We start from the raw sequence: 25,946 nt of genomic DNA, 5'->3' as shown, positions 1-25,946 counted from the left end.
AAATCAGAACGCACTTTCACATGTTACATTATCCTGTATGTATAGTAGCGTGTGTATGTAACAAAAGAGTGTTTTTTATAAAAGATAAGTTTGTACTCATTTAGAAACTTTTTGCTTGATTGTGTTAATTTTAGGATACAGTACATTAAACAAATAATCATAATTTAGCACACAGAAAACCATAGCACATTGTATAGATAATGATGTTTGTTAATGAACTGTATTACTTAAACGACTTCTTCCAAAATTCTCTTGAAAGTTTACGAAAGTATGTGTGAATGTTAATGTCGACGTTGCAATTTACTTAATGATGGCAAATATGAAAGCCAATTGATCGACATAATGCTTACGTCGAAACATGTTAATCACGTGCGCAACGATAAATATAAAACATCATATATTCATTGTTTAACCAGATTATCGTTAATCAACCCACATCCCTGACACTCCAAGGTGTAAGACGAAGTGTCCCCATCTTCGGCACTTTTTGACAAATTGAAGCGAAGTCCACGTTTACCCAACATTATCTCTGCAACCTGCATAGCAGTTTCCGTGTGACAAGTGAGCTTCTTGTCTCCGACTTTGATCTGCGAAGTACCTTTCGCCAGTGCCATTAAAATTATCATCTATAATAAATAACGCATTAATTTAATTAATTTGAAAAAGTTAAGGTATCTTTTCAAACTACGCGCTTACCTGATCCTGCGTGTGTTCGTCAACACACGCCCCTGCCAGGAGCGGCTTTAAAATCTCGTTAGCCGCTGTTTCACCTGCCGGCGGTCCTTCTTGTCTTCCAGAACCTAATCCGGAGCCGCCGAGAACGCATCCCGTGCTGGTGTTACACACTATACTAATATTAATTTTATTTTTACATTTCTGTCAATTTTTTTATCTGTATCTAATAAAATAAGAGGCCTGTTTTTTTAACTGAATTTTTTGCATGGTTTATCTTTGTTTTCTTTCTTTTCATATTGAAGGAAAAAAAAGAAAACATAGTTCAGCAAGAAGTTCAACTAAAAAGAACAGATCTTAGGAAAAGAAATTTTAATATAGTAGTTTCTTACTTGATACCAGAGCCGTTTCCAACAGCCATTGCTCTGTCTTCCCTGTAAGCTTCGATTGTAATTGGTGGTACTCGAATATTGCTTTTCACTAATTTATTTGTTAAAATTGCTTTGGCATCGTTGGCCATTGTATGCGCCTCCTATGAGACATGTACTATAATTAATTCGAAATTTACTAGAATTCATTTGTAGGTTTAATCGGAGTGATACATACATTTATGTGAACTGACCCAGCCACATAAGACCATCCTGTTATTCCCCGAGGATTTCCCAGATCAATTAAAGTAACCGCGTTTAAGCTACTGATCGGTTTTATGCGTAAATGCACCTCGCCTCCTCCCTTTGGATAATATCCCCTCCATTTATCATTAATTTTAGTATAAATAGAACAATATAGCCGTAAATTTAAGATCAGGTACAATAAATTGAGTGCATATACCTCTTCACAACTACAAAATCAAAGTCTGCTCCGAATTTGTTCAGCAATGGTTTAAACACTTCTGTCAGATATTCTATGTGTGGCCCCATAGGAACGTTCGTTCCACCCTTAAAGATGAGCGTGATCGTATCGTTACATGGAAAGAAGAGGGCACACGGCAGTGCTACTTGCGCCAGTAAGCAAATGCATCCAGCAGTTTTTGTGTCCGCTACAAACGTTCTCTTGGTTTTGTTTAGTGGACCCGGACGGAATTCCAAACGTGTCGATCCTATGTATCCACCTCTGACTTGGGCATTACACATCTCCTTAACAAGTTCCACACCTATAACAACAGAATTGGAGTTTTCCACCTAACATAGTCGGATATAAAATATTGACATTTGCTTTTGGATTACCTTTTAAATGTTGTGCCGCGAGACCGGGCTTGGGCCTTCCAGCGCGTATATTCTCGATTTCGATGGGGATGCCATAGAGCGTGCTCAAGCTGAGAGCAATTCGTAACACTTGTCCGCCCTTCAAAGAAGAATTAAGATTATTGTGTATTACAGATATCGTGCTTTTTTTTTGTTTTGCTGAAGATGGTTCCAAAGTGAACTGAAACGTACTAATTTTGGAATAAAGAATCTATTTTTTGGATTGAAGAATTAAGATTGCGTATTAATTACCACGCTGACTCTCATTCGCCCTGATTTTGGAGTTTTTTGTTATAAAAACATGTGTATTATATTTAAAATATACATATAGTACATGTATTTAATTTTAAGGAAAATGATATTTAGAGGATTTTCTGTTTCATATATACTTACACCCTCGCCCAAACTGCCGTCTATTTGCACGAGGGACGACATAATGCGATTCCTGAGCCTTCCAAGCACTACGATCGTGTCAAAAGAGACGTCTGCTCCCGGCGTCACGCCGGTTCCGCGTTTATTTTCGGCCCACCGCGAATTTCTGGGGAAAACAAAGCTGTGTGTAAGCTGTTGTAAGTGCTCGCTCAGGGAGACACTTACATCTAACTATAGAATGAATCCTGCTTGCTAATAAAGCCCGCCGGGACAGACAGTCCTTCTTGCGCCAACAAACGTAAGAGATCTGACTGCTGACAGTCTTCAAATCTGATGTATCCCTCTCAAGAAAAAAATAAATCTACTGATAATCTAATTGTTCCGAAAAGGCGCAATTTTCACGTCAGAAAACCTTTTTCATATATTACAGAAGTGATATATCGTGTTATTTTCTTTCTGGCATGTGTTGTCAACATTGGAACGAGAATCACGGATAAATAAACATCCTCTGCCTGACAGGATTTTGACGTGTGAGTCCTTATAACAATGCTGAGCAATGCTCCGAACGTAGCGTGAAATCAACATACATAAAATATATAAAATGTTATCTACGGAGGATTAAAAAATGCAGCAATGTAGTTCAATGTGAACGTTTCATGAACATAGAGAACTCCACTTTCGAATTGAGACCTTGAGGTCGCCTTGAAGAGTAGCGACTGGATATTCTCTCTCTCTCTGATTTCTCTTTTTTTCTGTGACTTCTCTCTTTGGTCAGCTTTTTCTCTGCTTTTTCTCTCTTTAACTTCCTTCTCTCTTTCCAACCTCTTTCTTTTCTCTCTCTCTCCCTATTACCCCTTTCTCACTCTCTCTCTCTCTCTCTCCCCCCCTTTCCCACTATTTCTGTACTCTGGCGCGAGGAAGGCGATAGTGGCGCCGTTTGACAAGCGCAACTAGTAACTGAACCGAAGCGAGCTTCGTATTCTCGCTCGGACCCTTCTGTCCTTCTACGTGAAGTGTGACGAGGTTAAAACAGCTGTTCTGCTGGATGGTCGCGTTGACAGGGACGACGATCAAGCGGATGAGAGATCTATCGGAAATCCAGGCACTTAAATGATATCGCGAATATTCCGTGGGGAAATCGAGAATATCGCGGTCAAACGCAAACGGCAAATCGACACTCTGAAAATCTTTAACGACAAGTAAGGGTGAATTCTCGTCGTCGTCGTCGCAGGGGCTCCTCCTCTTCCCCCTCCCTCCCTCCCCGTTGACGTTGTAACCTCTCTCATTAACCTCACTTGAGCCATATTATCGTCGATTTTATGCTCGGTGTCGCCCTACGAATGGCTACCTATACCGTGAAAACAATCAGATTGCTCGTTCATTCTCGTAGCGCTGTGCTCTCCCGATACAATCGGAAATGGTCACGAGTTCCTACCATTATGACAGTAGCGATCGCTTTCAAAATTTTTTTCCTTTAAATGGCATTTGCGTCATTGTCTTACATTTCGCAAATGACGTTTTGAATGAATATTTGTGACGGGCAGATGTAAGACAACTGAGCTAATAACGTTAAGATTAATGCTGGTTCAAGGTCACAGTTGGTCTCGTAGATTTTTACTGGCTGCAAGTGTCTGTGGGAAGTATAATGCAATAAATGTCTTACAGTGTGATAGAACTCAGAGAAAATGTGGACTATCAGGTGGAATTTCAAGCTGGCGAAAGACGAATGGCTATTATGGTTTCCCTGTCGCCGAATTTTCCATTGGAGAAGCCAGTACTTAGAGTTTCCCCACCGATAAGCCATCCCTGGTGTAATGAGCATAGTGAAATTACCAGTGCGCCAGGATTACTCAATGTAAGTGGACAAATTTATATAAAAAACTTGTGATACAGAAATATATAAATAATATAATTAAAGGGCTGTGAGTCAAGTTAAGTTTTAATGTTAGTTAAGTAATAAACACTAAGTTACAAACAAGTCATAATAAATTAAGTGTTATAGAAAAGAGATATAATATATGACAAACTTATATAATTTTTTTTATAACACTTCTATCATTTATTACGACCTTGTAACTTAGCATTTGTAACTATTTGTAATTTAAGATCTATTCTTTTTCACTAAACTTCTTACATGATTTGTCATTTCCCTTTTTCTTTTCATGTTGAAGAGAAAAAGAGAAAAGATGAAATATGCACAAGAAGTTCAGGCTAAAAAGAACAGACCTTTAGTATTTTAATCCTTTAATTTGATTGTTTAATTTTAATCTAATGGACTTTTGTGTTAATAAGTTAATTCAATGGAAATATGTATTATATACATATTATTCTTTATGTTTCATTTATGTATTTTATTTCAATGTATGTTGTACATTTGAAATAATAAATCTCTTGTTATTACGGCAGTTTTCAGTACACAGTGATCTCGGTCGGGTCGTCCAAGCTATTATCAGAGAATTCAGCAAGAACCCGCCACAGTTGTTAGAGGATATTTCACCTGGTTCTAGTAAACCTCATCCAGGTATGTATCGCTATTTCACCTGTTCTGTTATGCGTCGATATAATGCAATACTTTAACATGCAACAATTATTTTACTTACTTTATATTTATATTACATTTAAAAATAAAATAGGTTTATATACTTGACATAATGTTTGTCATTTTTATTAGATTATTCTATTGTTGAGTGCAGTTGACATGGTCTTGTAATTTTTAATCTCCCTTTTTGTATTTTTTAATTATCGTTCAATTTTTATTCACTTATAGCTATATTTTAAACATAGCCACGATTTATTTATTTTGATTTGGCTGAAGAAAACTCAATAAGTCAAAACTGTCCCTATCACTATTACCCTTTAAAATAAAACTTGTTTATTTTTATTCGACACCTTTTTTATTGCTCATCTTGGCTATCTTTCTTTTTTGTAATATTACTTTACGTAAAAATGAGTTCTATATTTTTCTATATTTATTGAAATACTTTTTATGTGTGATTACAGATCTGCAAGGAAGGAACTCGCCGTCTTACTCGCTTCAGCAGTATCCTGTCGAAATTCCGTCGACGTCATTCAATTCATATTATAAGACGCAGTTTCCACATCTGTCGTCCTCCAATGCGAACACGTGCATTTATAATTACAACTATACAAACTCCGGTCACACGTATGTCTCAACTTCGAAATCGTTCGGCGGTACGTCACATCACTCACCGTATCTTGCGAATTCGAGGAGCAGTGCGCTTCAAAATTCTACGTCCACGCGGTATACCTCGGATCAGCACAGCACGCCTTACCTAAATTCGCATTATGCGAATGCGAACTATCAGCAGCCATTGCCGAATCAATCGCAGGCGAAAGCGCCGCAAAGCATAATATTTCCCGAATTAAATAATTTAACTAATGAGGAATTAAAGAGGCTCAGCGAAGATGACGATAAGCTGGACGACTTTCTGGAAAAACATTCCCAAATTAAAGATATAAATGCAGCGGTCGAAGATGCTATGGATTGGGTTGAAAAAACTGCCGGTAAGAATAGAAATATAAATATCTTTACTATTGAAATGTTAAAATCGCAGAAAAACTATTCTGTTATTTCTGTTAATCCTGTCTCAATTTTAACTTGCGGGGAAAATTAAAATTTAAAGCTAAACGTTTCCCATTCATTTCGTTGAGACAGAGAGAAAACAAAAACAATAGGTACTAGAACTTAATCCATTGACTGGCTGCTCTAACATCTATCCTTTTTTTGTCTTACTCAATGAAACGGAGACCGTTTGGCTCACAAGCTAAGTTTTGGACAGATCTGCAGTTTAATTTTTATCTATTTAACGTTCTCATTTAATTGCTTATTAACAAATTTGTATCTCTTCTCGTAGAAGCTAATGCAGCCAAAGAACCCGAACTGAAGCAGCTGCAAGCTGATGTAGCAGATAAGGTGAAAACGGTGGCAGCACTGAAAGCCAGATATGACCATCTCATACAACGATACAATAAATTATCCGAGGTTTTTACGCCGGATCACATAAAAGAATGTTTGAGACAAGCAGCAGATGAGAGTCACGAAGAGAGTGAGCAGATTGCCGAAGATTTTCTCAACCGGAAGATCGACGTCGAGCGTTTTCTCAGCACGTACATAGAGTGCCGGAAGCTGGGTCAAGCTAGGCGAACCAAGGAAGAGAAATTGGCGCATCAGTTGAATGAATTGAAACGAGCTGGTTTCTGAAATGAATATAATATATATAACCATTTTTTTCTATGAAGCGAACAAAAACTGTAAATAAGACTTAGTTAAATTAAACGTTATTGTGAATTTAAATTTATAGTATTCGTGATTACCAGATATCTGATGTGGCTAGAAGATTCGACAGAAGATTTGGTGGAAACGCATTTTGCATAAACATGTTACGTTTAATTCGCTTTTTATTTACGCTGCATTCTAAATTATTTTGAACGCGTAGCATCCTAAAATTGACAGATATATATATACACATACATACAAGTGGCGCTAAATGCATGAAGTGGTTAAAAACCGAGAGTGCTTTAAGATTAACTTTTGATGGAATACATTACACATTGTATTCCGAACAATTTATGAGATAAAAAAAGCAATATAGTGAATGGTTAAAAGAATTAAATCCGCGTTAAACCCGTGTAACAGTTCAATTGAATTCAATGAGTACTTATTCCATAGTGAAAATAACAATGGCTTTAATTATATTAGTTTTGCACAAGTGACATGTGTCGCGATTAATTCTGGCACAGAGGTACGTTTTTTACTCTGTAAATAAATGTGCAGGGATGTAATTAAAATCAATTTTTGAAAATTTGCTATTCGGTGACGTTACTTTTAATTATTTATCCTATTGATGTTCCTAATATTGTAACATATTGAAAAATTATATAGATATACGACAGAAAATGGAAAACAAAAATGTTGAACTTGAAGAGATTTAAAACCCTTTTCCTTTCGGCTAAAAAACAACAGCTGGAAAAGATTAACATGGTTAATAGATACTCATCATATTTGATAACATTTATTATTATAAATTTTATTATTAATTTCTATTTATGTATACTGAAAGAACTGATCATTCAGATGTCAATGAGTATTGCACAATATACATATTCCAGTTTTATCATCTCTCGTCATAAATTGGCAATATTGCTAACTATGAAAAACACGATTAGGCGTGCATTTCCGGAGTATAAAAATAATACATTGGTTATATATAACATATACATACACACACATATATATATGTATATATATGTTATATATATATATATGTATATATATAAGCAGCTTTCACACATCTGTTAACTGTTCAGTCCATCAGTGACAATTGGCGTTTCCAGTCGACAACAATAATGAACATGTCCCTGTAGAAATTACGATTCTTTTTGATACCACGCGTTAGCTTTCTCTTCTTTTGATACTTTTCGTTCTTGATACAGTGGCAGTACATTTTTTAATAAGCGATAGTTTACAGATTCACAGTAGAATTCTATCACGGATCCACGAAAGAGATCATGATGTAACGTGTGCCCGCAGTCACTCGCAATCCCTCGTGATAGTGTGTCAGTCTTCCAGGATGCATCAGCATCCAGCCTGGCTTCGTGTCGGTAACCGAGCAATTGTATCGGATGAACCTGCATCCACCGCCTTCATAATCCACTCCCGCTTGATTCAGGGCGATGTTGATAGTGTAGGTCGAAGAATCATGATGCGGCCTCAAGAGTGGTTGCTCGTCCGGGCGATATCTCACAATGAAATTCATGAGGGACCGTGGTGGCTGCCGACATAAAATTAGTATAACATATGGTTTCAAGTAAAATGATTTACAGCAACTTTGAATGATATATTTCCCAAGCACAGAACAAAAAGTTATCATGACATCAAAACTGTGTCAAAATGACTCCAAAATAATTATTAAAAATACATTTTTGATTAGTCATGATTTATTTGAACGTTATTTTGATGTCATTGTGATCTGTTGTTCTGTTTGAGTTCTCAAATAACATGCCCAGCGGCGTAAAATCGATATAAAATTTAGTGAAACTTTCATCAAATCTCAGTTAAGATATCAATCGAGTGTTACTTGGGGGTCTTAAGTTAAATTATTATTGTTCCTCAATTCAAAAATTTACATACATACAACAAAGAGGTCCCAATTACTTGCTACGAAGCGGTACAACCTAGTTAATTAAACAATGTGCGTTTTGCGAGTGCATGTACCATTGTGAGATCTGTGCGCATTAAGATCCCTTCCGTATACCCAAATTTCATTTCAGAATCTTACGTAGTCATTATATCCTGTAAAGACATGTTCTTGCAAGGGATTGACATAATCTTTTAGAAACTTTAACCAGGCGTCCTGGAGACCGACTTGATTCATGTGAATATCACGGGTTGGTACCGCTTCGTATCCGGATTCCAGTCGAGGATCCTAAAAAGACCAGTGAACATAAATAAATCTTACATCGTGAAAGTAGCCGGTGAAGACGAGCTCCTGCAACGGCCTAACGTATTCTTTCAAGAAATACAACCATTGTTGATCGTACTGAACTTGGTTCATGTGAATATCGCGGGTTGGCACGTTTTCGTAGCCACCCGATAATCGTGGATCCTGCCAAGAAAGTAAATCGCACAGTACAAGAATTCTAATAACGTTATTAAGCTAATTGGCGATAAAAGACTCATAAGGAGTATTTCTCTCAACTTACGTGATTAGTTCCATCCGACCATTGTCCGAAAGTCTCAACGACTCCTACGAGCTCCTTGGTGAACCTGAGATTAACAATGGGAAACCAATAGACGTCCGGACATGGCTGCAAAAAAATCAAGTTGAACAGGAAGTAGGTAGTAGAAGTGATAATTAAGAAAAATTCTTTACGGCTAATCATCTTTACCTGTATTGGCTTCTTGTCAGGATTAAAGTTTTCACTGTAATTCGGATGAATGTATCTTTTCTCCCAGTCCAGCTTATTTTCCATGATCTGGTACATATCCGGATAGATAAGTCGGATGTCGTAGGTATCGGGATCGACGAGATGGCCGAATTCGAGTCGGTTATTGACGTACATAAACAGGCCCCGCTGTCGATTTCCATGGGCGAATGCCATCTCCGTGTCCAGGTCGCCAGCCTCGTAGGTTGGCCGGGTCGCCTTGTTTGCTATAATCGTTGCGTTGATCAAGTAGCAGTTACTGACGAACGGCACGTTCCACAGTCCCCTGAAACAGGCATCAACGTGATTCGGCGAATTGCATATCAGAGAAGCGCTTCGGAGAAGGCGTACAACGAGCGCAACTAGCAGAGAGCACTTGTTTGCCCCACGGCTGGACACGATGGCATTTGTTTTCCGGAGGTCGTCGCTTAAGTGTTTTGTAAGGTGATCGCAGTGGTAGCCGCGATTGGCCGTTGAACATACTTGGCAATGAGTTATGCATAATTATCCAATTGAGATTCATAACTCAGTACATCAGCGTGTGACTGCGCGCGTCGCCTCGTGGTTTCATTCGTATTTTAGGTGGTAGGACCTAGCGGATCCGTAATACGCTCGTGCCAGAGATCAGCCAAGTCCTCCGTATCTTCCTGGTAAGAATAACGAAATGCTCTTTGTGCACGTTGATCAATTGCGTTGCGCTGCGATTACATTGTAAATTGGCACGTTATTGCCTGCGGAACGCGATTCATTGATCTCATCATCGAATTTCTCACGGCCGCGAATCGATATAACATTATAATGTAATGTATATACATATAAAAAGAGTAGTGGGTACTATATATAATAGTGATAAATGAGTTCGCGATAAGGTATATAAAGTGCTCGTGACAAGATCCGCGGTGCGTTGTTGGTTACTCTTCAGTCGTCCAAGTTTCTCTAGTTCACTCTGGTTATAGATCAAATGACGAGATGCCGGCTGCTCTATTTGCTTCTATTAGCAGCCCTAATGATAAGCACAGAAGCGGCGAAGGGCGGCGGTGGTAGAGGGAGAGGCCGCGGCCGAGGAAGACTGTTCGGCTCGCGAATGCACATCCTGATACCCAATCGAAATCCTGCGAGTACGCACTATTACGAGAACAAGGATGTGAGTTGACGATGGATGTGTATCTTGTGTATCTGTGCCGCGATTTAGTGATACCATTTCTCGGATCTTTCGCAGGGTGCCAAGATCGTGAAGGCATCCCACTTCGAGCTGGATTACATGCTGGGCAGAAAGATTACGTTCTTCTGTATGGCGATCGGTGTCCCAAGACCGGAGATCACCTGGCTGAAGGACGGGATCGAGCTGTACCATCACAAGTTCTTCCAGGTAAGCTAATCCACAATTAAGATCTGGAACTGGTCTTCCCTAAAAGAAGTTAAAGATGCAAAATTGGTTTCTCGGATAATCGCGAGAATCTGGAGATCGTTTGAATTGCCAGGTGCACGAGTGGCCTGTTGGTAATGACACGATAAAGTCGAAAATGGAGATCGACCCTGCGACGCAGAAGGACGCCGGTTATTACGAGTGCCAGGCGGACAATCAGTATGCCGTCGATCGCAGAGGCTTCAGAACGGATTACGTCATGATCTCGTATTGAACGTTTTCCCTGATGGATAGCTCCGCGATCGCCATAGTATTAGAACAAATAATATCCTGTGTGAAAATAGATATAGTTTGTTATTGATTTGTTACATGATAGATTTTTATTTGATAAGCAGTTAGTTTATATACTTGATAAAGCTCTGATCCAAATTAATAAGGGAGACAACTAGTAAAACTAGTAACAACATCAATTACAATTTTACACTCAATAATATAAATATTACGTATTTGTTACATAACAGTTACATTGTTGAGTACAAAATTTTAACACTGATGTTATGTTATTGTTAGTTGCTTTTCTACCCTCCCCAAAAGGCGGTCGTGATATTTAAGAAATTAGTCCAACTTTCTACGTGGCGTCAGTGACGTAAAAATTAAGGTCATAACAATTTGTCTTTTTCCTTCTGACATGAACAAAACGGACCTCTTTTGGATCATCAACGGACGTGCGAAGGTACGAAAACAAATCCGATGGTTCCCCCCAATTCGTTAAAGCATGATTGACTGTTATAAGGGGATATGTGACGCGAGGAATATATCGAAAATGGTCCATCACTGCAAATTTAACAAGGCAATTGCAATGCGCGACAGTGGCATGGAAGGGCGTACTTCTCTCGCTGCGTCGCCACCAATGACTGCGACAATTTGTAGCACAGTGTGAAATAAACAATCTGCATGAATATTATATGAACACTGTATATAATAATTACAGTTATTTCTCCTCTATACAACTTCTGTTTCCCGGTTTTAATTCTTGAATTTGAATACGCGTGACGTATTGTTGCAAATTTTAATTAAGACGTGTCGCAGGTAACTAATTTAAAAGTCACTTGCAATTGTACCGGAAATCTGAGTCATCCGGAAGGAATGGACAAATGGTTAAATTAATGGATAAGCGCTCTGCATATTTGATAGGAATTGATGGCGATCATGTAGTGCAAAGGAATAACCACTGTGCATATAGCCCGACATACATTATCTGCATATAAGTCTGTAATAGATGCGAGAGGACACTAGGGGAGTAATGAGTAGGTGACTGTCAGTTACATCGGAGTTCCGTGTGATCTACGAACGCTACAACGTACAGTGAGTATCCTCAGCCTATCTCCGCTCCAATAAATAATAACATCAGGCGACAATTTTAGCATTTTCCGCACCTTTCTACAATCTCATAATAACAAGACTTTAATCTCGATTCGTGTTAATTGCGGATCATTTCGATCCAAAACCAAGTGACACGAGCGACACACAAATCTGCAAGTTTGAAAAATCGTGTAAGATATTATGTGTAATGTTCCATTCTATTCCACTCTTATTAGATTATCATGTCACGCTCCATGCTGTTGCTAATCCTGCTGGGTATATTATTGCTCAATTGTCAAGAGACACTTGGTAGAAGAGGACGAGGAAGGAGCAGGAGCAAGTCCCGTGTGCAAATCGGATTGCCCATTACCGGAAAGTACCGCGATCCGGAGAGCGATCAGTATTACAACAATAATAACGTACGTAGAAAAAGAGATTGCTCGAGAGGAACGTTTCCGTTCTTGCACTATTCTAGGGTGTATCAGTTCAGAGAAAAACATAATGACAATGATGACAACTATATAAATGACAATTATATAAGTTTTACATTGTGTAGAATTAATATACATAATGTAATTAAATAAATTATTTTATAGTTGAATAATTACAAGAGATAATTTATTCAACTATGCATATTAATTCTCATATAAAACTTAAATAAATTGTCATTTATATGATTACTATTATTGTCTTTTTTTCCAAGTGCAATACAATAAGAAAGAGACTACTGTCTCACAATTTAATCTAAAGTCTCAATGTAACTTTCTCTTATTATCACCGGTGTATATTAATTTCTTTTAGGGAGCCAAGATACTTCTGGCGTCGCATTTCGATCTAGAGTACGTCCTGGGACACAAAATAGCTTTCCTCTGCGTCGCTCGTGGCAATCCACGTCCGCATGTTACGTGGTTCAAGGATGGCGCCGAGATATACACGCATCACTATCTACATGTCAGTGAATATATGCACATTTTCAATGTAAAAAGCAACAATGTAAAATTATTAACTGCGGAACTGCGAAGAACAGTCAATTGAGTTGCACCTACGATCAATAGTGGTTGATATTTTATCATTACTAACGGTATTTTATTTTCTGCAGATACACGAGTGGCAAGTCGGTCCTGACAAAGTGAAATCGAAACTCGAAATCGATCCCGCTACTCAAATGGACGCGGGGGTCTACGAGTGCACGGCGGATAATATGTACAGCATCGATCGAAGGTCTTTCAAGACTGACTTCTCCATCGCTTTCGATTAGTGCGAGTGTATGGGAGATCGCAAACAAACACGTACAATTAGATAAGAAAACATATAAAGCCCAGGTAACACGTAAACTTTTTACGATAGACCCTAAAAAAAAAAAAGATTTAGAACGACACTATACGACTTGCAGAAGGAGACTAAAATTGTCCTAATCCGGAATGCGAGAAATTGTTCTCGATCTTATCGAAGCGCAGCGTTGAAATCGGCGTCTATCTAGAATAATAATAATCGACGCTTCCTTTTCTTCATGCGTACATATTGTAGTTCAAGCGAAAAATATAGAGGATTGATATTTGTATGTTTCGCTTTACCTGCGTTCGTTTTTTATTATCTCCATATAATCGAAACTCCGCGCGTAAAATCCGTCATCCGTTATGGCGCCCCAGAAATTGCTCCACGCTTTAAATGGTCGTATGAGCAAGGGCGCGACGATCCCTCTCTGTTGTTCCACCAGTAACTTCAACGCGTGCTCATTGTCCAGATGCGCGACTGCGTCGATCGACAGATATCCAGAACACTCCTTCAACAAGCAATGCTCCCTGTGAAACAGATCGCTTTTAAGCATTCCTATAAATGTCACGCGTCCCTTCACTCGCTCTAGCGTTAAATAGTGTACGTCTCGAATCTTTAAATCACAGACTTTTATGTATTATGAACCGTTTACAGCGATCTTTATAAATAAATTCATGTCGTTATATTTAGTGTTGGATAAAAATCATATCAAATTTTATTATCATGTATGCAACATGTTATAGCCATTTTTCAATATTTTTGTTTAAAATTATAAATATTATCTTTTATTTATTTAGATTAAATTACATATTCTTACTGCACACTGCATATTATCCCTCAGTAAATATAGCTACCAACTTCACATTTTACCGCGAATTTACTAGATGTTAGCGGTATAAAAGTCTGTGTTTTAAATTATATTCACAGAGTTACGAGCTCTGCTTACATTGCCAACTTCCTCGCGTCAACCTCGCTGACATCATCGCTTGGCAATATTCGTTTCGCACTCAGGTATTCCTGACCAATCTTCTCGAAGAAATCATCCACTACGTCTTCGTGATAGGGAACGTTATTGTGAACAAACAGATGTAACTTCGACTTTGGATAGTATTGGCGATAGATAGCTCGGAAGAATTCTTCCAGAAACGGCGTAGGACGCTCGATAAAAATGGCTATTAGAATAACCGGATATGTTTTCGGTTTCATCTTGTCGAGTTCAATGGTTTGGTCCCAGCACGCCAAACACCCCTCATCCGGCGTCCAAGCGCGGGCCAGATAATTGCCCAAGGAATTTAAGACCAGCTTGCTGGGTCCGTTGCCGTGAAGCACCAGGGGCACTGTGTTGTAAACGATGTTTTGAAGATAAGCCTCTTCTCCCTTGAACCTGAGCTCCACATCGGCTGTAAAAGACAATAATGATGATAACTATCCAGTCAGCAAAATGTTAGCAATTGCATACAGATTGCTGATAAATTCAATCAAAAATATTAGCAAATTGGCGTTAATTGTGTTTGCATTAAGCTTATGTTTTGCCGATAAAGTTTGCTGACATAATGTGAGGGGAAATTGTCGGCAAACCTAAAGATCTCCAAGACAGTTTCTACACAAATCAAGCAAAACTTTGGCCAGTTTTAGTTTTGAGTTTTTGTAGCTAATTTGAGATAAGTTGTCAGCTGTCAACAAGCTTGCAGAGTTTTTGCTGACAATTTATTCTCATATTACGTGAGTAAATTTTGTTGTATATCTGTCACTAATGCTAACATCGAATGATATAACAGAATGTGAATCAAATTTGATCGACAAAATTTGTAGCAAACATTTGACAAAATTTATTTTTGACATACTTGATTGAATAAAATACGATTACTGTATATCGACGCTCTTTGTTGCGATGCTCTTCCGCTTGCTCTTACCTACCGCACCGTAGAGATTCTGAAATATCTCAGATTTGTGATCTAGCTTGATCTTATACCGTAACCTGAGCTCATCTTGCAGATATACGGTCGTGTAGAATAACTGATCATCGTCTTCATCTTTGATAATAGCGGTCTCTAAGATCTTATACACATCGGACGCATAACCGATGAAACCACCGGAATTCAAGTATCGTTTGCCCCTTGATACGGGCGGATACTGAGTCGCCAGGGATTTATCTGGCCAACAATACGCCTCCGCGGAAAATAAGACTCGAGCGTCGGTATCCAGGAAACGCTCGACGATGGTGGATAGATCGCCAAGAAATATAACGTCATAGCTAAAAGCAGGAAATATATACATTTATAAAATATCTTCTCTGCGGTAACAGAATAGTTCATATGACCCAGGACAATCCAGTAATAATGCAACAACATTGCAACTCTTACAACACTACTAGAATGTTTCAATGTTGCTGCAATATTGCTGAAATATTCCATATTATCAGGGAGGATGTACCCACCTATCAGTGAACAAAATAATCTTCTTTTCATCATTCTGATAGTCCTCCAAGGCTTTCTTGAGGAGATTAATTTTGTACCCACCACCAGCATAACGAACAACGTTACCGCCTTTCCAAGGTTCGCCTAGACCAAGGACGTTCAATTTATCATGAAATCCATGGATCTCGGCCGATCTCAAGTATCTTCTGAAGCCATCTGTCTCGTTGGAAGCGACGGTAAATACCAGGACATCTAAAAAATATATGTTATAATTAACTATGAGATGAAGGATTAGATGATAATCGAAAACACACTTTTTAACAAAAAAAAGTTACGCATAGGTCTAAACGTTGGGATCGTTTTCTCAACGATAGATATGGCTTTAACACATAACATTTTTATCACAGGTCTCGTCGAAAAGAATTGAAAGAGTCCTGTGACGTTTTGTTGTATCTATCAACGTTTCTGAAATAATGGCTTTTTTATCTAAACCTGTGTGTAACTTCTTTTGTCAAAGAGTATACAACATACAGAAATTATCATATTTTTACAATAATTTTTTCTTTGTTTTGTTAAAGAGTTTAAACTGTTAAACTCATATAGGAAAGAAGATTAAGCGGATTGACAAAGAATTGTTGCGAGCGATACTCGAGGATGAACCGAGCTTGTGCATCGAGGCTACGATATATCGATTTCTTCAATGTTCACCCAGCCGGTGAACTCGTTTACATTACGCCAACTCGTGATGTCATGCCGAGAAGTAGCGCCCACAAGAGCCGCAGCACGTACGCTGGCTGTATTGAGAGAACACGCGTCTCCAGCGCTTGTATTACTAAGCTGTCGATATATACTTACGCAAGCAACACGAGATATTCTTAGAACGCAGAACCCATGGAAATTTGAGGAAACGAGCTTTCAGAGCATTTCGTTTCGAAGGCGATTAAAGGAAAAAGAAAACTGTTAAAATAACAACCTTCTTGGAATGATTTACAAGAAAATTGTAAAATTAAAAATGCGTACAATGTGTTAATAGCTGTGTTCAGCAGAAAAGCAGCTTTGCAACTATTGTAATATTTTTTAATATTAGTATATGCATTACATTTAGATTCAGTGAGGAACTATATAGGGGCAAGAATTAATCATATTAAAAAATCTTACAACAGTTACAAAGTTACTTATTCTGCTGAATGCTGTCAATGATAAGATGAACTGATCTAGTAGTTATATCAGTTGAACGATTAGCGTTAATTTAATGAATTATAAAACATCGTTGAATAAAAAACTTATAATAATAATTAGAATATTTCTCGAGTCGCGCATCTGCTTGTGCGATGAGCAACGCCGGAAATATAATGATAAGAACCGGTCCGGTTGCACGCCAAAAGAACGGAGTCGAATTAATTAAATTAGTTCACGTTCCATAAACGAAACGATCACGTCACGTGTTCATATATCATTCAATCCTCATTCAGAGACTTGAACGATAAATTATATTTCTACGCATGAATCATATGGAAGCCGCATTTTGTTTTAATATAACAGATATTATTGTGTTCATGCAATTATGATAAAACTAAAGAGCAGCGTTTATAATCATTGAAGCAGCGATTAAAAGGCGATTACGCAATGAAATATATTCTACTTGAGATCATGTGTCCCATAGATAGCCTTTGTGACCCTTCTCTTGACTGTTCTTCGACTCAACATTTTTGCAGAAAATGTTCCAAAAAATTCAATTAATTAAACGTACGACCGTTATAAAGTTAAATACAATTATACATTTAAAACTTTTGTTCCATAGCAAATAGAAACAGTGCGTAAAATTTTCCAGGATTATTATGCAGTTGTTAGCATTTTGTTTAAGCTGATGTTAGTGAAGGTAACGAGCTGTGTAAAGTGTGTCTTGCGGATAAAGTATTATTTCAGGCACGCGTCGCCTGGAGGAGTTAAGAAGAGCCGAACTCGTCGCCAATCGAACTGCGGTCTACGAACGTTGATCATTTCTCCACTTTCCTTTTCAAATGATAAATAAATACGTATTACTCGAGTCATTTTCTGTCGTAAATAAGCTGTTTTCTTAGGAAGATCGAAGAGATGCGGTTGTGATTAAGGTAGAATTCTCCAAAAGAATTTCCATCTGAACTGACGCGTGAGTGTTTGGAACACCGGTTTTAAAAGAATAAAAAAAATAATAAAAAGAGAAGAGAACTGTAGAAGAATCCGTCAAAGAATCCTTTGATATTGAAACTTCAATTCTTTTTTCACTATCGTTGTAAACGATTCTGATTCAGTATATTTTTTATAGAAAACTTCATAACTATACGTATATTCTTTTTTCATTAATAATATATTAATGAAAAATATATTTGATGTATTAATAATATATTAAAGAGAGCTGTGAAATAATTTTGCATCCATGTTATGCACAATTGCAAGCAATAGATCTGGCTTTCCCAATTGCATTTCTATCTTTTTCTTTTTTCATTTGCCTAGAAATATAGTCACATTTCGAGCGAAGAAAGTGTAATATAAGCGGCAGAGATCTAATAGATCGCAAATAATCATCTGAAGTTTAAATTAAAGCTCTTTTTCATTAATGTATCATTAATGTAGACACTCTATTAAAGAACTGTGAAATATAAAGTCTTCATCCATGTTATGTACAATTGCAATAGATTTGATTTTTTAAATTGCAATTTTACTTTTCCTTTTTTAATAGATTGTTAAATTTCAAGTGCAGAAAATGTAATATCAGCGACTAAGGATAGATTGATAGTTCATATACAATCATCCCAAATTTAGATTTAGTCCAGATAAGAACATCGAAAGTTTTTCTTATTAATTTTTCATTAATAATTCAATACACATTCTATTAAAGTTATGAAATAATTAATTTTTGTTGTGCACAATTATCTATTTCTGTTGTGCAGATCTGATTCTCAATTGCGTCTCATCTTTCCTTCTCTTCTATTTACTTTCAAATAACTGAAGATACACTGTTGCATTTCAAGTGAAGAAAATATATGAGTGACCCAGGAACTTAATTACTCACATGCAACCATCTGAGATTTATACTCAGTCCAGATAAGTACATCGGAATCTGTATCTACCTCTAGCTATCTCCTATCAACTTTTTAAACTTTTGTTATTTTTTGACAGAATCAGCTTGCCGTGGACGGTCTCCCTGTCTTCCCTTCTCTTTCTCTCTCTCTGTATCGATCTCTCTCATAATACGCATGGAGTGCATGGATTCATCCATTCTAGTCTGAAAGGGCGATCGCGTCATACCATTAACATCGGCTGGTGCCTCGCTGACCACGTGGTACGTCAGGAAGATGTAGCACCACACGAGCCAGCATCCGATCGTCGTTCCCTTGCTGCTGAACATCTCACTGTCTCTCTTTCTCTCTCACGAACGCACTGGTCGACAGAATCCCCGGGGTGATCTGCACCGCTCGTCGGTGACACACATCCACGTCCGTCGCTTGGCGTCGCTTGACGCCGACTGCGCACCAACACGGCAATACCAAGAGCATGGAGACTGACGGAAACCGTCCGTCGTGCAGAGCCGTAATCAGGAATTGCAGCGCCCGCAGCATATTTTCAACGTGATGGACACGCAAGGATCGTACAGTGGTTCTCTACGTCGAATCTCGGAGAAGTTTAAAAGTTCGGAACACATTGAGCATCTACAGGATGCTTGTCATTCTCAAGGACGACGAGAAGACCATGAGATCATGAGGAGATTATGAGAGCATGATGAGGAGAGTAGAGACTATAAGGAGGATTTTGAAAATCGTTCGTAAGAAATTCTGTTAGTCTCAAATTTTTTTATAGTTTTTTTATGATTTATAATGTTTTATCATAAATCATAAGAAAACTATAAAAAAAACTAGAGACTCTAAGAGAGTCTGGTCACGAGTGATTTTGAAAAATTTACGAGATAGAAGGATATATATACTTTTTATATATATATATATATGTTATCTCATTTTAATTTATACTATCTCACTTCATTTTAAATTCGGTTCTATCAATGCAAGGTTAATTTTAATCTCGGTTCAATTTATTCCTTATTTTTTCCAATTTTTATAATTAAAAGAAATAAATAGTAAGTTAAACCAAGATTAAGTTAATCTTACATTGTTGGAACCGCGCGCGAGCTTTAATTAAAATTTTAGAGTAAAACAGTATTTAAATTAAAGTGAGATAGTATATGTGCAGAGAAGAAGTATACACCTTTCTCTCTTCTATAGGATTTTAGTAAAATCGTTTGTTGTCAGACTGTTATAAAGTCTGTAGAAAAAAATATAAAAACTATGAAGAAACCATAAGGAAATGATGAAAAAACATTTCCCTGAACAGTTGGTACATGATAAACACGATTTACCAACTTTTTTGATCAATAAAATAAAAAAGATTTTTTGCTAATATTTTTTTATCAATGTTACGAAAAAATCGAGCTTCGTATTCTCTCACGTTTTTAGATCAAAATAAGTATTTATATTACTCCTTGAGATTTTTAGTGATTGCGAAAAGGATCGCACTTCAATATATCTACAAAAATCAATGAAGCATCCACACATCCCTAGTGAAAAAAATCCTCAAATCTATTTTTAAGAATTTGTCGTATTTTAAATTTGTGAAGATTTCCAAAAAAGATTAAAGAATTAATTTTTTCAGGTTTTATCAATTTTCTTCAGAAATTAGATAGAATATTTTAAAATCTACATATACGAGGGTAGTTAGAAAAGTTCTCGGCCTGACAAAGAAAACATATAATTTTTGGCAAAAATTTTTTTATTTTTCGACATAATCCCCTTGTAAGTCAATACACTTAGACCAACGATATTCCAACTTCTTTAGACCTTCAGTATAATACAATTTTTCTAACCCTTCAAAATAAGCGTTTGTTTCGGTGATGATCTCCGTATTTGAAGTATATCTTTTTCCAGCGAGCCATTTCTTCAGATTCGGGAATAGGAAAAAATCACTGGGGGCTAAATCTGGTGAGTACGGTGCGTGTGGCAAGCAATTCGAAGCGCAACTCATGAAGTTTTGCGACTGCAATTGCAGAAGTGTGAGCGGGTGCATTATTGTGATGGAGAAGCACCTTTTTCTTTGCCAAATGCGGACGTTTGGCCTTAATATCATTGTTTAATTACTCCAGCAATGCTGCACAATACTCTCCGTTGATAGTTTTGCCTTTTTCTAAATAATCTATGAGCACCACCCCATACGAATCCCAAAAAACAGTCGCCATCACTTTTCCGGCTGATGGGACAGTTTTCACCTTCTTTGGAGCACTTCCACCCGCTTCCACCCATTGTTTGGACTGTTTCGTCTCTGGCGTATAGTAGTGAATCCATGTTTCATCCACAGTGATGAATCGTCGTAGAAAATTGATTGGATTGCATTTAAACATGTTTAAATACTCTTGAGAAACGTTCATTCGAATGCGTTTCTGATCGACCGTTAGCAAACGCGGCACCCATCGCGCTGAAAGCTTTTTCATGTGTAAGATGTTATGAACACGACCTACTGAAATGTTTACAACGTCAGCAAGCTCACGCACTTTCACTCGTCGATCATTTAACACGGCATTATGGATTTTTTCGATGTTTCCTCAGTCGTAGCGGTTTTTGGGCGTCCTGAACGTTCATTGTCATTTATAGATAAACGACCACGTTTGAATTCAGCAACCCATTTTTTCACTGTTGAAAAATCGGTGAAGAATCTCTCAAAGTGGAATCCAGTTCGTTTTTTATTTCCGTTGGCGTTAAACCTTTCAAAACGAAGTATTTTATCACTGCGCGATATTCGATTTTATCCATTTTTCGAGAAATACCAAAACTTGTTTGCTTTACTCGACGCGACAGACAAATTACTAACCGTATCGGTTTGAAACTTTTTCGGAGGTCCTCTGAAGGATCAAACTTAAGAAAAATCATAGCTATTTGATACTTTCGGTGCCATCTCTATGTCAGGCCGAGAACTTTTCGAACTACCCTCGTATATGTATATGAAAAATTCTAGAAAAGATATGTTGATAAGATAAAAAGTTATTAAAATATAGAATTTTTTACAAAGTTATACAATTATACAAAAATTTTGAAAAATTATATGAAGAATTTTTGAAAAACTTCATCTTTTTTTAAGTGACACAGAAACAATCGATGCTATTAGTCGATTAAAAAAAGATTATTTATAGATTGCGCATGGAGTCTCTTTTTCCTGTATTTCTGAAGAAATAAAATTTTGCGACATTACAATTGTAATTAACAATTCAATAAATATGAGAGACAAAGTACCTGTTATATCAAAATCTGATGTGCATTTTTTCATTGGTCTGTATCGCTCGATGACGAATGATTTGTTATCCGAGACATCTCTTTCGCACGAGAGATTATTCGAGGGCACATAAACATCATGGCTTTGCTTCGTCTTACATACTCCTTCTGCATTTTCTGTTGCAAGTTGATCTCCATATAATAGCAGAACGATTGATAGCGTCAGCCTTCCCGAGACACTTCGTGTTCTCATATTGTTTAACTGTTGTTGAAAATGTTCTATCAGAACTTATTTCACAATCAGTTGCCAAAAATTCAATTGCTAGAATTGTACACTATAACTCAACTTGTATCTACACTGAATTGAAATTATGTGAAATTATTGTACTCTAGTGAAAATAAAAATCGAAATGTAAGTCGAATATAAGGGAAGAGTGACAGAGGCGTAAACAAATCTTTTAGGAGATGATGTGTGCCTTTCAACAAGCAACATAGTGCGACACAGTGATTATGTCATCTTTGTTTAACATTGACAAACAAGTATATAATGATTCATTGTGTCACACAGTATTATTTGTGTTGTTTGTTGGAAGACACATAAATTGAGATAACGAAATGTAAAAGTGTTTACACTTCTTTTTATTTTTACGTTCGACTTATTTTTAAATTCTTTTTATTTTCGCCAGAGTGTGTACTACTTCACATGTCTTCAACAATTATTTGACTATATATTCCGTGTTTACTCTAATGATTTATCTGGATATATTTATAAGTAATATTTACTTTAGCTCTTCAAGCTCTGAAAAATTTGCAGATATCGCAGATAAATATCCGACACCGCAATCACTGTGCGATTACACCGAGTTACATTGATCAGTACCAAAGGATTCGAACATTTATAGGAGAAAGTGAGAGACTCGAAAGCGAAATCGTTGATGGTTTTTGTGGTCGAAAAGAATGGCTAACCGTCACACCGTGTCGACGGTGTTTTGTTCGCGTGATTTCCTATTCCGGGGGAATATGCTATCATCGATCCGTGAAGTTCTGCAAAACGTGAATGAAACATTTCAGCCTAATCTGTCCTGTAAAGGATATGTATATTTATATTAATATTAAATAAATAAAAATCTCATTATATTTGCAATCAACTTGTTTTTTCCCCTTACCTTTTTTAATAGAAGATTTGTTTTTTATATCATTTTTTAAATCTCTCTTTAATTTCGTGCTTCAATTTATATGTATTAAAAAAAAAAAATATTGCAGATGTTCTTTGAAAAGCGTTATCGTGTATGTAATGTAATTAAGTTACGTGAACGAGACGAGCTAATGCCCAACAAATCGAGTTAACTGGCGACCTAATACGATTACTGGGGCAGCGGAGTAGGCAATCCTGAGGCTTCTTTTGTGTATTGTCGGCAGTTTTCACATGTCGAACGTCGGTGACGTTTAATTTCCATATCTTTCTGGGCGCTGATAAAGCACGGAGAAGGATAAAAATGGGCAAGGAAGACGCCGAGACTGTAGCCCTGAAGAAAGAACTAGAAGTTCTCATCAACAAGTGCAAGGTTTAAACGTTTTACTGTATAATCGAGGAATTAATTCATTAATATTTCACACAATTATGTAATTTTAATTACGAGAAATTTAACTGATTACGGAATTATGTATGATTGGCCAATATGATAATTCCAAAACAAGTTGGAATTATGTATATTGGCCAGCGATTATGTATAATTCCTTAATTAATAAAATTTCTTGTAACATATGTAACTATATAAAGTAATTCGACAGAGATGTATTTACTCATTCTGTCAGTTTTATTTGCTTCATTAGGAAGAACAAAAGAAGCAACAGGATACAACATTGGAACAAGCGTGCGGTGGGGTGGCGGATGCTCCGAAAGTTAGATTGTCAACTAAGAAGATGTTAAAGGGACACATTAATAAAGTCAATTCAGTACACTACAGTGGCGATAGTCGGTTAGTTTTAACATTAGTTTTCATAATTCTTCGATTCGTTGTGTCGAAATGTCTTTACTGTCGAAATGTCTTTACTTCTTTAAGTACGCTTTCGCTTTAAATCTTAATCATCATTAGACAATTTATCGTATCTTAAAAATCTTTTAGTCCTGTTCTGTAATAGATGCAATAAGCCTGTAACTTTTGCCTCTAAATTCTGAACTATGATATTAATTTGCTCTAAACTCTGAACTTTATAGATACCTGGTCAGCTTGCTTAAAGCTGAGGAATTACGGCTTGATATATTATTGGAAATACTTTTTGCAAAAAAGCATTTCCAAAAATAGAAAATGTCACAGCTTAGAATAAAAGGCTTACTACACCTATTGTCAAATCAGGACGTAGACTGAGAACAGTGGAATAACACATTTATAAATTGATCTACGTTTTACATTGTAGACATTGTGTGACTGGATCGTTGGATGGGAAGCTAATTATCTGGGACACGTGGACTGGCAATAAGGTGCAGGTCATCCCGTTGCGTTCGGCTTGGGTGATGTCGGTAGCTTTCGCACCGTCCGGCAATTTCGTCGCGTGCGGCGGTATGGACAACATGTGCACCGTCTACGACGTGAATAATCGCGATGCTACAGGATCCGCCAAGATTGTGAGGGAGCTTCTGGGTTACGAGGGCTTCCTGTCCTCTTGCAGATTTCTTGACGACAAGAAAATCATCACTGGATCCGGCGACATGAAAATGTATATAATTACGTAACGATATTTAAAAATGAGATGATAATCCAGTAAAAAACAGCAACTAACAGTAACATAATATTAATGTTATAATTTCATACTCAAAAATATAATGTAACACATTTAACAATACATAACAGTTATATTGTTAAGTGTGAAATTATAACATTGATGTTATGTTACTGTTAATTGTTTGCTGTGAAATTAATTTCCTGAGTAATTACCGAGACGGTAAACATTTTGTCTAGTTGCATATGGGACCTTGAGGCAAACAAAAAAACAACGGACTTCGAGGCACACGCGGGCGACGTGGTGAGCATCAGCTTGTCCCCTGACGGTAACACTTACGTTACCGGCTCGGTCGACAAAACCTGCAAACTATGGGATTTACGGGAAGAGAAAGCTAAGCAAACGTTCCTCGGTCACGAAGCTGATGTAAATTCTGTCTGCGTGAGTGTTCGGCGTATTTCGCGTGATACTTCTCAGATTAGTTGCGGATTTAACAAGGATACTGTAATATTGCATCCATTACTTTGTTCTATCAGTATCATCCCTCCGGGCAAGGTTTTGTAACAGCGTCCGAGGACAAGACCGCGAGACTATGGGACTTCAGATCTGATCAGCAATTAACCACCTTTAAACCACCGAGCTCGAATCCCGGGTTTACATCTTGCGGTCTGTCTCTGAGCGGCAGATTTATATTTTGCGGCAGCGATGACAATTCCATTCACATATGGGATACGTTGAAGAATCAACACAACGGTGAGTTCATCTATCACCAGGAAGAAAATTGTTATTATGAAAGATAATTATGTCAGTAAAAGGTTTTTTCTTCTCTCCTTTCAAGGTATCTTATCTGGTCATGAGAACAGAGTGACATCACTTTGTGTCTCTGGTAATGGAATGGCAGTGGCCAGCTGCTCCTGGGATCAGAATGTCCGAATTTGGGTGTGAATATATATAACATTTAATACATTTAAGAGCTGTCTGAAGCAATTGAGAGAATACTGGGCGAGATATATTATCACAAATATGTTGATTATATAAAAGCCTATCGATTCTTCTGGCACGAAACCTGCGCGCAGTAATCTTGCTAATTCTTCTAACGAGTTACTGTCTAGAGTTACTTTAGTCCGGAATCACAGCGTAATCAGTTGCATTAAAATGTTTTTTCTATTTGCAATCTGCATTCGTTATAATTCATTATAACCCATTACGTTAAACTAAAAAAATATTTAAAAACACAAGTTTTTTTTGTTGTGAATTAGTTCTGGATTCATCTTGTATGTTA

The 25,946-nt window shown here is 37.2% G+C and overlaps 6 protein-coding genes across 12 annotated transcripts; 4 read left to right on the top strand and 2 right to left on the bottom strand.

The window, feature by feature from the left end:
• Positions 1-401: 401 nt before the first annotated feature.
• Rtca (RNA 3'-terminal phosphate cyclase) lies at positions 402-2,973 on the bottom strand. The gene is made up of 8 exons (XM_018508398.1): positions 2,514-2,973; positions 2,310-2,454; positions 1,899-2,016; positions 1,504-1,825; positions 1,279-1,420; positions 1,065-1,204; positions 697-850; positions 402-626 (listed from the first exon to the last, which is right to left on the bottom strand). Exons 2-8 carry the CDS (start codon positions 2,349-2,351, stop codon positions 402-404), a joined length of 1,143 nt encoding a protein of 380 aa, XP_018363900.1. The 5' UTR covers positions 2,352-2,454; positions 2,514-2,973.
• Positions 2,974-3,322: 349 nt separating this feature from the next.
• Positions 3,323-7,196, top strand: Vsp37A (Vacuolar protein sorting 37A). Its single transcript, XM_018508397.1, has 5 exons — positions 3,323-3,487; positions 3,954-4,143; positions 4,695-4,809; positions 5,289-5,813; positions 6,164-7,196. The coding sequence occupies exons 1-5, from the start codon at positions 3,399-3,401 to the stop codon at positions 6,508-6,510; spliced, it is 1,266 nt and encodes a 421-aa protein (XP_018363899.1). The 5' UTR covers positions 3,323-3,398; the 3' UTR covers positions 6,511-7,196.
• A 370-nt stretch (positions 7,197-7,566) lies between these two features.
• Plod (procollagen lysyl hydroxylase) lies at positions 7,567-24,443 on the bottom strand. Of its 4 annotated transcripts, none has more exons than XM_018508362.1 (11): positions 24,348-24,443; positions 22,727-22,987; positions 21,965-22,205; positions 15,674-15,905; positions 15,150-15,490; positions 14,183-14,636; positions 13,536-13,763; positions 9,198-9,519; positions 9,012-9,116; positions 8,768-8,914; positions 7,567-8,080 (listed from the first exon to the last, which is right to left on the bottom strand). In XM_018508362.1, exons 3-11 carry the CDS (start codon positions 22,194-22,196, stop codon positions 7,796-7,798), a joined length of 2,346 nt encoding a protein of 781 aa, XP_018363864.1. In that variant the 5' UTR covers positions 22,197-22,205; positions 22,727-22,987; positions 24,348-24,443; the 3' UTR covers positions 7,567-7,795. The 4 variants fall into 4 exon arrangements, with proteins under 4 accessions (XP_018363864.1, XP_018363866.1, XP_018363865.1 ...); XM_018508364.1 differs by lacking the exon at positions 24,348-24,443 and adding an exon at positions 23,299-23,384; XM_018508363.1 differs by lacking the exons at positions 22,727-22,987; positions 24,348-24,443 and having other exon boundaries at positions 21,965-22,276.
• Positions 9,595-11,563, top strand: LOC108761696 (immunoglobulin domain-containing protein oig-4). Of its 2 annotated transcripts, XM_018508368.1 has the most exons (4): positions 9,595-9,883; positions 10,190-10,377; positions 10,453-10,602; positions 10,715-11,563. In XM_018508368.1, the coding sequence occupies exons 2-4, from the start codon at positions 10,195-10,197 to the stop codon at positions 10,871-10,873; spliced, it is 492 nt and encodes a 163-aa protein (XP_018363870.1). In that variant the 5' UTR covers positions 9,595-9,883; positions 10,190-10,194; the 3' UTR covers positions 10,874-11,563. The 2 variants fall into 2 exon arrangements, with proteins under 2 accessions (XP_018363870.1, XP_018363871.1); XM_018508369.1 differs by lacking the exon at positions 9,595-9,883 and having other exon boundaries at positions 9,890-10,377.
• On the top strand, positions 11,606-13,523 carry LOC108761697 (immunoglobulin domain-containing protein oig-4). Of its 2 annotated transcripts, XR_001940133.1 has the most exons (5): positions 11,606-11,964; positions 12,198-12,380; positions 12,763-12,912; positions 13,061-13,283; positions 13,355-13,372. XR_001940133.1 is itself a non-coding variant. In XM_018508370.1 (4 exons), exons 2-4 carry the CDS (start codon positions 12,204-12,206, stop codon positions 13,217-13,219), a joined length of 486 nt encoding a protein of 161 aa, XP_018363872.1. In that variant the 5' UTR covers positions 11,610-11,964; positions 12,198-12,203; the 3' UTR covers positions 13,220-13,523. The 2 variants fall into 2 exon arrangements, 1 of the variants encoding a protein (XP_018363872.1); XM_018508370.1 differs by having other exon boundaries at positions 11,610-11,964; positions 13,061-13,523.
• On the top strand, positions 23,334-25,859 carry Gbeta76C (guanine nucleotide-binding protein subunit beta-2). Of its 2 annotated transcripts, none has more exons than XM_018508366.1 (6): positions 23,334-23,508; positions 23,777-23,922; positions 24,362-24,661; positions 24,904-25,105; positions 25,201-25,417; positions 25,503-25,859. In XM_018508366.1, exons 1-6 carry the CDS (start codon positions 23,440-23,442, stop codon positions 25,607-25,609), a joined length of 1,041 nt encoding a protein of 346 aa, XP_018363868.1. In that variant the 5' UTR covers positions 23,334-23,439; the 3' UTR covers positions 25,610-25,859. The 2 variants fall into 2 exon arrangements, with proteins under 2 accessions (XP_018363868.1, XP_018363869.1); XM_018508367.1 differs by having other exon boundaries at positions 23,488-23,508; positions 23,759-23,922.
• The last annotated feature ends 87 nt before the right edge of the window (positions 25,860-25,946 follow it).

This window comes from Trachymyrmex cornetzi, unplaced genomic scaffold (genome assembly GCF_001594075.2).
Source record: "Trachymyrmex cornetzi isolate Tcor2-1 unplaced genomic scaffold, Tcor1.1 scaffold26, whole genome shotgun sequence".
NCBI classification, from domain to species: Eukaryota; Metazoa; Arthropoda; class Insecta; order Hymenoptera; family Formicidae; genus Trachymyrmex; species Trachymyrmex cornetzi.
The sequence above is the reverse complement of the archived record's forward strand: the minus strand, read 5'-3'. Positions and strand labels throughout refer to the sequence as shown.